At 25.3% G+C, this 15505-nt stretch overlaps 1 protein-coding gene across 20 annotated transcripts in view; it reads right to left on the reverse strand.

Moving 5' to 3' along the window:
* The window catches only part of LOC100208413 (microtubule-associated serine/threonine-protein kinase 3), a 95426-nt gene that overhangs the window by 64119 nt on the left and 15802 nt on the right, over nucleotides 1-15505 (reverse strand). For 6 of the 20 annotated variants that reach the window (XM_065801395.1, XM_065801403.1, XM_065801404.1 and 3 more), the window contains exon 3: nucleotides 13366-13597. In XM_065801395.1, coding sequence (XP_065657467.1) covers nucleotides 13366-13596 — 231 coding nt within the window. In that variant the 5' untranslated portion in view covers nucleotide 13597. Of the gene's footprint in view, nucleotides 1-5572; nucleotides 6286-13365; nucleotides 13598-14154; nucleotides 14523-15505 lie in introns of those variants that run through there. The other 14 variants (XM_065801400.1, XM_065801399.1, XM_065801390.1 and 11 more) reach the window with 9 other exon arrangements.

The raw sequence follows: 15505 nt of genomic DNA on the forward strand, positions 1-15505 counted from the left end.
AGATTACTAATTTAATCGATAAAACAATAGTTTTTAAGCCATTCAATTTAATGGCTTAAAAACTATTGATTTTTAACAAAAAATTAAAAAAGTACATATTTTCATAGTTTTCAACTTTTTTAATTTGTGTTTTCATAAATTCTTTTTATTATTTTTGAAATTTTATATTAGGGTGCATCCATTTAAATGGAACTTATATTATGGTGCATCCATTGCCCCATTCTTTCAAAAAAAGATATATACCTTTTCTTAAAACATTTTATTTGTTCTCACAAGCAACAATACAAAATATATTTACAATATATATATACAAGCAACAATATAAAATATATTTACAATATATATATATATATATATATATATATATATATATATATTTATATATATATATATATATATATATATATATATATATATATAAATATATTGTATTGTTAGAAGTTATATTGTGTCACTAGCATATTTTCAAGTACCGAATTGTAATTAAAGATATTTTATTAACACATTAAAAATCATACAGACAGTTTTTTTTTCTCACTATAACAAAAGTTACAAATAAAATCTTAGTTAAAATGATAAAGTTATTTGAAAAATAACTTTATCATTTTTTTCAAATATGAACAAAATTTTATTTTGAAAAAAATATGATTTTTTTAAAACGTATACATAAAACGTAACATAGTATTTGTTTATTTTCTTATAATTTTACAGTTGACTTTTGGTTATTTTATTAACTGTTAATAAATTTTTTCTTATTTATTTTGTGAACTCTTTTTAATAGTGTTTTTAAACAATAAAGATTTTATCAGTTACCGATAACATATTTGTGATCATAGTTTATTTTCATAAATTAAACGAACGTCATTAAAATATATATACATATATATAAATATATATATATATATATATATATATATATATATATATATATATATATATATATATACATATATATATATATATATATATATATATATATATATATTTATATATATATATATATATATATACATATATATATATATATATATATATATATATATATATATATATATATATATATATACTATATATATATATATTATATATATATATATATATATATATATATATATATATATATATATATATATATATATATATATATATATATATATATATATATATATATATATATATATTAGGGTTATGACTTTTTTCAACCCTATGCTCCTGTACTGTAGTTTGATGAACTTTTACCTAAAAAGCACGAAATGAACTATTATTTGCATATCTTTGGAAAAAAGTTCACCCCATCATTGAAAAACTGATTTTGACACAAGTACTACTATGTAACTCAGTGGGCACAAGACGCATTTTAAATGTCTAAAATATGTATTAATGTGTTTTAATAGGTATTTTAAACGTTATAAACATGTTTTGTGCCCACTTGGAATACATAGTAGTACCTATGTCAAAATTGATTTTTCAATGGCGGGGTGAACTTTTTTCAAAAGATATGCAAATAATAGTTCATTTCATGCTTTTAAGGTAAAAGTTCATCAATCTACAGTACAAGAGCATGGGGCGGAAAAAAAGTCCTAACCCTAATATATATATATATATATATATATATATATATATATATATATATATATATATATATATATATATATATATATATATATATATATGTATATATATATATATTATATATATATATATATATATATATATATATATATGTATATATATATATATATATATATATATATGTATATATATATATGTGTATATATATATATATTTATATATATATATATGTATATATATATATATATATATATATGTATATATATATATGTGTATATATATATATATTTATATATATATATATATATATATGTATATATATATTTATATATATATATATATGTATATATATATATATATATATATATATATATATATATATATGTATATATATATAAATATATATATATATATAATATATATATATATATGTATAAATATATATACATATATATATATATATATATATATATATATATATATATATATATATATATATATATATATATATAATATATATATATATATATATCACTGCCCCAGACCTGTCACAAGACCCAACAAGAGGCAATCAACCATCACAAATGTTAAACAATGACAACTATTTCAAGCCTAATTTACAAAGAATTTTATGCTGATAAAAAATCATTCAAAACATAGATTTCAAACAAAAAAAATTTAAATGTTTAATTTAAAGTAAAAACTTAACATATTTCAATAAAGCACAAATACTTGCTTACAGAAAATTAAAAATACAGAATACAAAACTAGAATCAACTTACTTTATAACTTTATAACATTAACTTGCTTTTATAAACTTTTTTTAAATAGGTTAAAAAAATTTTATTTGTAACATAAATGAAACAATGTAAAGAAACTTTTAAATGCTCAATGTTTTAAACAACATTAACTCTTCTTTGTTAATACTACACAAAACTTAAAATGGTTCCAAAGATTAAGAGATTGTAGTAGAAGCTGAGGCCAAAACCAAAACTTAAAAACTGGTAAAAATATGAAGAAAAAAATCCAGACAATAGCAATTGTGTGCTAAAATTTCTTTTATAGTCAAAACTTTGAGACATTTTTTTGAGTGATGGCTAAGATACATCAGCAACATTCTGGAGTTTAAAAATCTGAATTGGACCCGTTTTTAATTCAAAACCACATTTTCATTATTTTATGCTAAATATATTTATATAGAGAGATATAAAATATATTGTAAAATATGGTGAGAAAATGTAAACTAGAAAAAATGCTACAAAATATTAAGTGATAATTTGTGATTCATAATTTAGTCTCAGAAATGTTGTTATCCAAAAGTATTTTTTATCAAAAAAATGTCTTCCACAAGCACTAATGAGCAGAATAAAAATGAAAATAATCAAAATATATAGTTCAATAAACATAAATTAAATTATTTGTCATTTATGAAAAAAAGAACAACAACAAAATACAATTCAAGGATTTTCAGAACAATGACACAAATATTTTATATTTGCTAGAATTTTTAAAGAATGATGCACAAGTTTGCAAAAAAAGGAATAACCATTAGAGACACCCAGATCAAGACTAGTTCAAGACCAAGACATTTATATCTATAACCAAGGCCAAGATATTAGTTTGTTATATGAATAACTGTAAAGAAATCAATACTTGGCAAAAAATCTGAATACTGAAAAGATGTTTTATAGCAATATTTTATTTTTCCCCAATATTTTAAGAGCATTTTATAAGTGTTCCGCATACATAACATTTGGTTGTTGCAGTCATCGTTAAAAGTGAATCTTGTTATATTTTATGATTTATATTGATAGAACATTTTATATCCAACTTTTCATGTTTAGAGTACATTCTAGTGTATTATCCAGATCATTATTTTTTCTTAGATCTTTGTGTTGTTAACCTTATTTTTGTTTATTTCAGTTATTATTTCATTGTTAATTATGTATACTATATACTAGCTCTATCCACTATTCTATTATATTCACTAGCAAAATGTTAAGGAATACCAGTTGATCACAAACAAAAAACATATATTCAACCCTTTCAGAATGAAAGATATTTTACCAGGACATGAGCATCGCACAAATAGTGAGTATAGTAGGCATATCAATTAGGAGCTATCTTTTAGCCACTCCTTTACAATAAAATCATCACAAACCTTATTAATCATTTACTCACAGAAAATGAAACACAAGTTCTAACCATGTGGCTTGTTTACAGCCTGGCTGGACAATATATGCCAAATAAAATCTATTTAGACGCCAACAAGAAATTTGAAAGAATAATGAAGTTAAGGTTCTTTTTTAATGATAAACTAAGCTTTACAACCTAACTAAACAACAGAGAAAAGCTTTAAAAAATTTGGAATCAAATAAACTTATCACCCTAAAAAAAGCTGATAAAGGAGGAAGTATCACTATTCTTAACACAAGTGATTATAAAACAAAATTAAAGATTTGCTATTTGATGACAAAACCTACAGGCCACTTCTATATGACCCAACTTTGCATACAATAAACAATATCATATCACTTATTGACTTTTTGCTAAGTAAAAACACCAATGATAAAACCAATATACCTTGTTGCAAACAACTTTTTTATGGTCTACCGAAAATACGCATAATATATAATAAATAAACAACTGTTTCTGCTTGTGACAGTCCAAACTTTTTATCGCGTTTTATCACTGAACTTATACATTCTCTTGTAAAATCACTTCCAGCATATTTTACGTACACTAACAATTTCCGTTTTATTTTTGAACAATACAAATTTATCTCACATTAGTTCATGTTCATCAAAGCAGATATCAACACATACTAAAGGCATTTGAGCAAAGGTATTGAAGCGGTAAAGTTTATATGGAAAGGACACCTAAGGAGAAACTACCTCATAAATGTCCATCTTCCTATCTATTATACTTGATATCATTCTTACCAACACTATTTTGAAATCCAATGAACAACATTATTGAAAAATCTATGGTACTAGCATGGAAGCACATATGGCCTACCTTACACTAACTATTTTATGGGCTGCTTTATACTATTGTTACCAAACAACTCCTACACACTATTACATTTTACAAACATTTAATTGATGACATTTTTTTGACTTTTACAGGCTCCAGAGAAGAACTCTTATTGATTTAGACATTTATGAACAACCTTCGCTTTACCATCAAATTTGCTTTTAAATTATACTTGAACTATTTGGTAAATTAAGCAATGTCCTAATTAATAGATTTATTCATTCAAAATGAAAAATTGTTCTGTGTTTGAAATCAACTCTTAATTGCTTTTATCAATATCATTGTGATGATTAAAGTTTAAAAATTTTGGAAATTTTTGAATAAAAACATTTTATAACTTTAAAATTATTTTAAAAATTAATAAAAATGATAATAAAAAAAAGTTAATAAAAAAAATTATGTTATATACATGAAATAAAAATAAAAATTAAAGAGTATCTTAATGCCAGACGTTTCATATACAGAATAAACTCAAAGATGCCTTGTGTGACTGGAACAAACAGATGCTCCATATACGGAACATTCTAAATTTACCCTGAAACATGAAAATTTTTCAGAAATTTTATTTCTATTTCTATTTAAATTTAGTGCTTATTTCAAATTTGTCTTTTTTTAAAAAAAAATCTTTACTTAAAAATACAAAAGCAGGTTGGTACAGATTATACTTGTTTTATGACATTTTTAATCAGCATAAAAAGCCTTTATAACATTTATTCAAAAATAAATGGAATTTATAAGCAAACTAAAGCCATAGATTTAGGTCTGGATTGCACAAAAAGCATACTCAAACTTATATAAAATACTTTTAGTAGAGATGTATTTTACAGAAAATTTAATTGTAATAAAAATTTATTTGAAACAAAGCCCAGCTTTTCGTTTGTAAAAAATCTCCATAACTAAATAAATGTGCTATTCATTACGTGCTCTTTATCAACTGAAACATTAATTTATATGAAAAAGTTACCTCATCCTGATCTTCTTCTGAAACTGCTTTTTCAACAGCATTAATTAAAACTTTCATATCATTTTCGTTAGAAACTCCATACTCATTAAAATCGTCTTCACTCATAGTTTTAAAATAGGCAAAGTTTACAGTCTTCGGAAAAATCTCTAGATATTTTGATATGTTATTTCTTTCAAAAAAACTCACAAGATCTTGTCGACCTGGTATTTGATCCATATTTCGATTGATTTTTTCAAAATTATATACTGAGTCCTCCATTTTTATTAATGTACAATTAGAATACCAAATTTTAAACAAAATTGCATATAACTAATATTCTGTTTCTACAATTTTTGATTGCTATGTTGTTGTTCTTGTAAACTTTAACATGCTGAACAGCTTTCTAACTTTAAAGACCTATATTCCCATATTTACATTTAATATAAAACAGATTCACTTTGGTTTACAGTAAATTTAGGATGTTACACACAGTATTTCACCTTAAAAATGGGAAAACTATGACTCGGAAAGAATTTCCACATAAAGAAACAATTCTAACATAATATATGTTTATACTTAAAACTGGCAAAATTTCTCGCGTTTCTGAAATTTGGCGATTCTTTTCAAACTACATATTATTATCTAAGCACGGTTATTAATATAAAATCTTATTATTTAGTGTTACTTAAAATACGCCTAAATATTGTTCTGTGTTTTACAAACTTAAAAATAATAAATATTTCGCGTTGTAAAAATTAACTTATATGTATAGTAATATTAATGAACAAACGTAAAGAATAGAAACCATTAAATAGATTATAAGACCATATATATTATAAGACCATATCCTTATGTGACAGATTATAAGACCATATCCTTATGTGACTATAATATGGTAAATATGATTATATTAGTTTCAAAAATATTGAGTTTATTGATCTAAATGATTTTTACCCCTGCTGCAAATAGACGACAAAGTATGTTTTAGTTTTTAACAAAATGGGAATCCAATTAAAAACTAACAAATATCTTATTAGTATCAACCGAAAGTAAATTTTTGGCAAGACAAAAAAAAATTTTCTTTGACCTTTCTATTAATTAGAACTAATTACTTTGCTATTGCGAAGTCTTAATACTACTTTTAACATTTAAATGCTAACGAGGTTGATTCTTTTTTGTCCTTCAGGTTTTTTAAGTACAATGTATGATAATTTTTAGTGATACTTAAGTTATTTAGAACAAAACAACCGTTAACATAGTTCTCGTACACATTCTTGTTCTCGCAACACAGTTCTCGTAAACATAGTTTTCGCGCACATTCTCGTTTTTCGTAACATTCTTAGCGTTCTCGCCTAATTTTCGGCCAGAACTTACATTGTTTCAAATGATATTTTTACAAAAAAAAATTAAAACTTGTTATAAAAATCTGCATACAAAACTGTATTTTTATTTATTTTGTTTATTAAGAAAAATGTAAGTGTTTTACTATTGAATGAATGGCTGAATTGACCGTCCTACAATATTGTGATACATTATAAATTAATTTATGAAATTATAGTACAAAGTTTTTATTAAGTAGAATACTACTTTATTTTACAGTTTTAGCATTTATTTATATTAACTTTTTATTTTAATTTACATTAATTTATAAGTTAATATAAATAAATAATAAAATTACAAAATAAAGTCGCATTTTGTTTATTAAAAAGATTACAAGAAAAAATTTTTTGTGAAAAAATTATAAAAAACGCATAGACTCATAAGATCTCAAAAAACGCATAGACTCATAAGATCTCAAAAAACGCAAAGACTCTAAGATCACGATTTTATTATCAGGCTCTTTACAATATGGTCAATTTTAATAAAAAATGTCTGTAGTGAAATTATAAATATAATGTCTGTAGTGAAATTATAAATATAATGTCTGCAGTGAAATTATAAATATAATGTCTGTAGTGAAATTATAAATATAATGTCTGTAATGAAATTATAAAGCATTTTTATGTATTAAATTAAGAAACTTAATAAGATAAATTGTTAAACGAAACAATATGCAAAAACGATTAAAAATAAATTAATATATTTTTAATTAAAAAGTATGGCTTTTTCAAATTTCTGTGAAAGAATTATCATTTTTTATATTTTCGATAACTAAAGCATAAAAGTATGTCTTCAAAAGATAAAATGGTTTTCTTTAGCTTTTCGAAAATGAGAGATTATTCCCGCAAAGGTAAAAGCCTAAATGTTTCAAAATAAAATGACGTTTGAGAAAATGGCTGTTAAATGAAAATATCAAGTTAAATAATGAAAATATTTAAGTTAGTATAAATAAAATAAGTTAAATAAATAAGTTGTATTTATTTTTTATCTTTTAAGGTAAACAAGTCATTATAATCAATAAAACAAAAAACAACAACAAAACAAAAAAACAGAAGATAAGTAAATTTTACATTTAAACACAGATTTCGAATTTAATTCGGTATAAAATGAACTAATGTAGGATTGAATGTCTGTTGATAAAACAGGTTTAATCAGTGCACCAAAAATTCCTAAAGTATCAAAATTTTCAAACTTTATAAATAAATATAATATTAAATGATACGTCAATTCGACGTTAATACAACCTAAATATGCCGATTGGGAAGTCTATTGAAAACATTGAGCCAATACAAATCAGAAACTTTTGTTTCAAATAGACTCAACTAGATCAAATCTGTCTTAAAAATAAAATAAATTTTTTTAACATTCAGTGTTAACTATAAGCCAGTAATAGATTTTCGATGTTCAATTTTTAATGTTTTTGATTTCAATTTCGAATTCGATGTTCATATTCTTAAAGCAAGTTCTTAAAGAGTAACGAATGCCGTCTTCAAAACTGTCCTCAAAACTACTAGCCTACTATATTCCTAAAACCAACTATGATTTGGAAATTGTTTTCTTTGATGGGTGAGGGAGAAGTGTTTGTGGCGAATAAATTTCAGCTACATAAAGAGCATAGCAACGTAAACAAATTGGAAAACGACGTAAGGACCAATTTAACAAAAAAAACTTGAACTTTCTTGGAACAAGGAAACAGATCGACTGTAAATCGATTTTTCTGCTGGCAACTATAAAGAAAAAAATGAAAGTTTTGCTGGCATCAATAATGGAAATAAAGAACATAATGAAAAAAAGAACATGTTTTTCGCTATTAACAATATTTTTGACGTATTGGGATCCAATACGTTAAAAATATTGTTAATGGCGAAAAAATATTGTTAAAAGCGAACAACAACAAACAACAAAAAAAAGTGAAAGTTTTTTATGTTGTTCGTTGCTAAAACTTCGATGGTGTTTAATTAAAATGATGGAATGACAAAGCGCTCCTCTATATTGGACGAGCTGAAAACAAAATTAAAGGAAAAGACAAAGTTATACGTGATTTCAAAATTTGACTGGGAAGCGGTTACGTGATTAAACCACCAATTAAATTGGTGTGTCATCTAAAAATTGATTGTGAAGCAGAAGAAGAAAATGAACTTGAAGAGACTATTGGAATCCGAGCAAAAGTGGATATCATAAAAAGAGAAACAAGACAAAAAAAATACGAAACATATGAAATGTTTTTATAAGGGTATTAAGCATTGAAGTAAAATTGAACTATCTCATGATAATTGTACATGAAATGGCTAATTCTGTAAAGCGACTTGGAGTTTAATATAAGGTAAGTATGGGTATTAAGGCCCGGCGGGTAATAAGGCTCACTAATCCAAACTTAGGGAAAAAATAAATTGTGAAACTTTTTTTCGACATGAAAATATTAGAGTTATCTGGTTTTATCACTGGCAGCAAAAAAAAATCAGTATTTCTTTACCGCGTGTTCGACAAAGCAAGAATACTTTGTTAGTTTCGTCAAAAATTGCTTAAGTCTAGTTTTTAAGATACGTGTTTTTACATTTTAAAATATTTTTTAAAGCTTTTATTTTTTTCAATTGCATTTATTTGCATTTAGTACTTATTTGTTATCATTACTCATCATGTAATTTTTATGCAAGTGTTGAAACAAAAGGATACATTATCGATAAACGTAACAGGTTTAAAGCGGGTAATAAGGCCCACTAAAAATCAGCCCACTGAATCTGGTCCTTCACCAGCTTCAGTCACCTAACCCAGTCCCTCAACAGTTTCAGTCGATCAACCTGAAATTAATCTTAATGCAAGTTTCAATGATTTAATGCCGAGTCCTGCTAAAAAGAAAAATATGGCTATGGTCGGTCGCAAAAAAAGTTTTAACTATGTTGCTAAAGCCCTAACGAAAGAAGATTTTCAATCTTCTACTTCTAAAGCTGTTAATAATAAGAATATGGGCAAAGGAAAAGCAAATGTTTCTAAAGACCTGAAAAAAGATTATTCTCAATCTTCCACTTCTAAAGCTGTTAATAAAAAGAATAAAGGCAAAGGAAAACCAAGTGCAAAGAAAAGTAAGTCTGTAAGTGTGGGTGTGAATGATTGGTTTTGTTTGTTATGCCAGCAAAAGTCTGTAGAAAGTATGCGACAATGTTGTAAATGTAAAGTATGGTACCACGAGGCGTGCATGGGGTATGATTCTGAAGATGAGGAAGAATTAGTATGTCCATTCTGCGAAGAATAATGTTTTTCTTTGTAACATTTCTTTATTGAATATTTTAATTTTCTGTTGTTATTCACTGTTGTATAAAAAATTGATTCTTTTAAAGTATATAAATATGCAAGATTACTTATTATTTTATAAATGTGAGATAAACTATGCATTAAAAGAATGTTTCCAAACTTTTTTCTGGTTTTTCTTTATTTATTTTTTGTATTTTTTACATGGGCCTTATTACCCCATAAGGGGGTAATAAGGCCCAATTAAGGTATGGGCCTTAATACCCATACTTACCTTATTTGTCAATTAAATCTACACACATTAATGATTTTTGTTTTGCTTGTCGTTTGATTTTTTAATTTTTACGAATGATTTTATTTAAGATATATAATTTTGCACTCGCAACGTTGGGTTGTATACATTTATTAGCCTTGATTCATATATATTGAATCAATGTTGAGTTATATAGATTGGGTTAACCTTAATCCATATACATTAAATCAACGTTGGATTATTTACATTGGATCAACATTGGGTTTCGATTTAAAAACAATCAAGCTTCGCGATGGTTTTACATACATTGACCTAATGTATCTGTACAAACTGTTTTTAGTTGCGTACTAAGACATTAATCTAAATTGTTGTTAAAAACATGACATTGGATCAACGTTGACATTGGATGACGATGACATTAAATCAACGTTGGATTTGCATCGGAAAAACCGGCCGACGTTCGCAATATAATCTTACATACGTTAGATTTAGATTTGCAAACTGTTTGGTACCAATCAATTTGTAATAAGTTTCAATCAGGATTTAATGACTGAAGAAATGCAACTTTCAGAATATCAACTCATGAAATGTCAGGGGAACATCTTAGTGCTTTACCATCTAGGATCCATTATTGAAACGAATGCTGTAATTAAATTTCTTGCTGAGAGAGGTTTGTCTTTTCGTAGTAACACTCAAATGCACAACTGTGATAATAAAGAAAATTTTCTTTTGTATTGATCTTTTAGCCGAATTCAATCCATTTATAAAAAAACATATTTGAAAATAGGGAAATCAAGGGAAATCATATCTGTCTGCTAGAATATGTAAAGAATTTATTGATATATTAGGATCAGAAGTTATGAATCATACAACATCAAAAATGAAAGCTGCTAAATATTATGGGCTCAGTTATTCAATTTTGTACAAATTTTCTGGAGAGTCGCGAAGTTGAAATAACAAGCTGTCAGTCACAATCTTATGAAAACACCATCAAAATAAATTGACTATATTTTGGAGTGCAAGCTAGATTTAAAGAATTCAATCTCCTAATTAAATAAGTTCTTTTAGAAAATACTTTGAGGTATGTAATTTGGAAGGATTTGCTGTATAAAATTTGCAATAAAGCATTACAGGAATCTGAAATCGAATTGTGTGTCATTGTAAAATTATACGATAGCATGATAGCACATTTTCTAGGAACTTGAAACAAATTTAATGAGTTTGAAATTATGGCAAGAAAACTTACAGCCTCTGACTATAAACCATGTACAAAACGTAAAAGAAAGCGCACTCATTTTTCAGATAAAGTTTTAGATAGCACAGACTGAAGCTTTCTCCCAGAGACAAATTCCGTACAGAACCGTTTTATCCAATAATTGACAGGCTGGTAGTGAAAATGACAAAACTACGACAAGCATACGAATGTCTTTACGAGACATACAACTTTTTTACAGACTAACAAGTAGAAATGAAGTAGTTTGTACAGCAGATAATCTGGTCTCAATAATATCTTTCTGATCTTGAAAATGGCTCCATTGAAGATTTTTTATTACTTGCTAACATATACAAGGACACAAAATTAGTAGAAGAGATAATTCGTGCGCAAATTAGTGACAACCTTGTTACAAGTTTCCCAAATGTGAACATAGCATTCCAAATTTATCTATTGCTGGTACAAATGTAGATGAGAAAAGGAGTTTTTCAAAAGTTGAAACAAATAAAAAACTACATCAAAACAACTGTTGGACAGCAAAGATTGTCATCACTTTCGCTGCTCTCAAGTGAAAATGATAATCTGCGTAAATTCGAAGTTTACAACATTACTTCACAAAAAATGACATTATTTCTCATAAAAATATATTATTCCAATATAAAAATCAAACTTTTGTGCTGTGTTTGCTTTTTTCCTTTAAAATCGTCGTAGATTCTAAAAGTTTCGTAGACCTAAGCTCGCAGCCTAATCAGCCTTTAGAAAAAGCGATCATGAGCAAGTATAAACAACCCTGAGAAGTGTAACTGTAGAGATTGGAAACTAATTATTTTATTTTAAAAGAAGTTTATTCTTTATTTGATGAAATTTGAAAAATCATAGTCATTTGACCTAAAACAACTCTTTTTTTTGAAACGTTTAAAATTTTATATTTTTCAAATAGCATATCAAATGCAATTAAATGCCTTCACGATATCGTTACAATAGAACTAGTATTGAGCTCAGTATTTTATGTTCTCTACTTTTTGATTAAAATTGTTTTTAGATTAAAAAAAAGTTAGATCATACTAAGTATTTTCTACTTTTTAATATGTTTTAATACCGAATTAACTTAATTTATTCTCAGTGTTCTAATCCGTAATGAGTTTTCATAAAAAATAAAATCTGCATTTTAAGATAGTTAAATATAGTACAGTATATTTTTGAGATCTTCAATAGATAAATGTTTAAATTTTTTAGTTGATGGTTGTTTTTTTTCTTTTCTTATTTTCTCTTCTACACTCTTGTCCATAGAAAAAGCGGTAAGGAAATTTTAGGAAAGTAATTTCTTATTTTAGTGTTTTAATTTAGATTCAATTAGGTTTGAAGTTATAATTTGTTGGATCATCCAATGGATAATTTATTTCAAAAACTAATTTAATGGTTCTCTTTAAGGTACGGTGTGTTATACAGTTATCCACCAAATCTGTTTTACGTTTTTCCGAATTTCAAAAAAAAAAAAATTAACTTAACGGATATCGAGAAAATCAATTCACGGTTCTCCAACAAGTCCTAATAAATTAATCAAAATCAACTTTTTTTTATACTTTATTCACTTGCAAGTAATACATAAGAAATTGAAATTTTTATTCATAACTCTTTCTTATAAGTACGGGGTTAAAAATAATTGGAAAGAGAAAAAATTTATGACAAATTAATATCATGAAAGGGAAAAGAATGACTTACAAGAAAATCTTTTTTTTTCCAGAAACAGCAACTTTCATCTGTGTCATACATGTCTTCAGTCCCTTCTCTTTTAACAGCATTTTTGTCATATTTTCTTAATTGATCGTTAGATAATGCTCTATAAAGTACTTTCTGTTTATAGTTGATTAAGGAAAGGTTCAAAGTGTTAGGACGATTTTTGGATAGCTCTGGTTTCTCTTCGTTGGAGTTTATGAGGCTTTGACAAATCATCCTTAAAAAAAGTGTACTTAATTTTATATTTCTAAAACATAAACGTTAAAGTAATAACAAAAATATTTGAATGAAACTAATTATGCTGTAACGGAAAGATTTCAAAATATTTACAAATCGCTTAAACTTTTATTCTATAGTTACTTAGCAACAAGTTGATTAATTAACTCATGATTTGATTGCAAAATGCATAATGAGCAAAATCAATATTTAATTATATATATATATATATATATATTTATATATATATACATATACATATATATATATATATATTTATATATACAAATACATATATATATATATATATATATATATATATATATATATATATACATATATATATATATATATATACATATACATATATATATATATATATATACATATATATACATATACATATATATATATATATATTTATATATATATACATATATATATATATATATATATATATATATATATATATATATATATATATATATATATATATATATATATATATATATATCATTCTGTCATATTATTAAGGTTGCTAAACGTCAACATGCTTACACAAGGAGCGTTGAATCGAAAAGTATTTACCACACAATGTTAATTATTTCTTTGTAGACCCATTGTCTAGGTAATGACATGCATTTTAAAGAAATATTAAAAAAAGTGATTTGTTTACAATAGTCGTATAAATTTCATACAACAAATGAACGATTCTGTTGTACAACAATTGTTGCTGAAATTGATTTTATCTATTTTTGAAAAAAACTATTTCGCAAAGTAAGTTTTCTTGTAAAAAGCTAACGTCTTAACAGACGTTAAGTGGTGCAAATTACGCAAGCAATTGTTTTCATATTAAAAACCTAATTATTACACAAGTATTGTACAACTATTGGAAACGAACTTTTAGATTTGAGTTGTGTTTATATGGCTCGTTCATTCAAATTAAATTTGTATACATTTTTAAAATTTTATAAAAAAATGTTTTGTTTCTATTTGAATGGATTTATAATCAGCTTTTTACAATGTTTTAATACAATGCAAATAGTTCAAGCAATGGTAAATGCTTAAGAAGCAAAAGTTATAAAATCTCCTTAACTAAATGGGCAAATCTTATAAGGTTTGCTTAAGTTATTTTGGAAATTCTAAATTGATTTTTATATTTATTTTCTTGTCTTGTCTCAATGTCTTATCGGTTAAGTATAAGCAAAAATACTGCAAGTAAACATGTTAGTGGCTTAGTTAATGTTTTTAGGTTTTTATACTGTTTTAAGAATATATATAAAGTTATAAACAGTTTAACATGTTTTATCTTTATTTAATAAATTTTTTTACCATATTTTGGTATTGCTAATTTTATACAAAATGTTTCATATGCTTTACCATATTTTGGTATTGCTAATTCTATACAAAATATTTCTTATTGGTATTGCTAATTTTATACAAAATATGCTTTATCAAATTAATCAACCAACTTGGTGTTAGTTACCATTAAGTAATTAGCAGTGATGGATTGGCTTCTTCATCAAACGTTTTTCTCGACTGTGTCCTTCACATCCGCAAACGCAAAACAGCTAGATTTCGGCCTTTGCAAACTCAATCCTCCTTTTCAAACTCCTTTTTTGCTTCAATCCTCTTTTCCAAACTCCTCTTTCCAATATCCTTTCCAAAATTCTCAGTCCTTCTCTCCAAACTCAATCCTCCTTTCTAAACTCAATCCTTAATCAATATATGTATGATGCGTGCCTACGGCTAAATAAATTAGTTGATATATGTACAACAAAATTTGCTTATATTATATTAAGCTATTAAAACCCGTTCGCTTATCCCTATTAATCCAGGTTGATGTATTTTAAGGAAATGTTAAGTCGGAATCGGCGTTTGAAAAAAAGAGCCTGCCGAGAAAGTACCG

Source organism: Hydra vulgaris, chromosome 07 (genome assembly GCF_038396675.1).
Source record: "Hydra vulgaris chromosome 07, alternate assembly HydraT2T_AEP".
In the NCBI taxonomy this organism is placed as follows: domain Eukaryota; kingdom Metazoa; phylum Cnidaria; class Hydrozoa; order Anthoathecata; family Hydridae; genus Hydra; species Hydra vulgaris.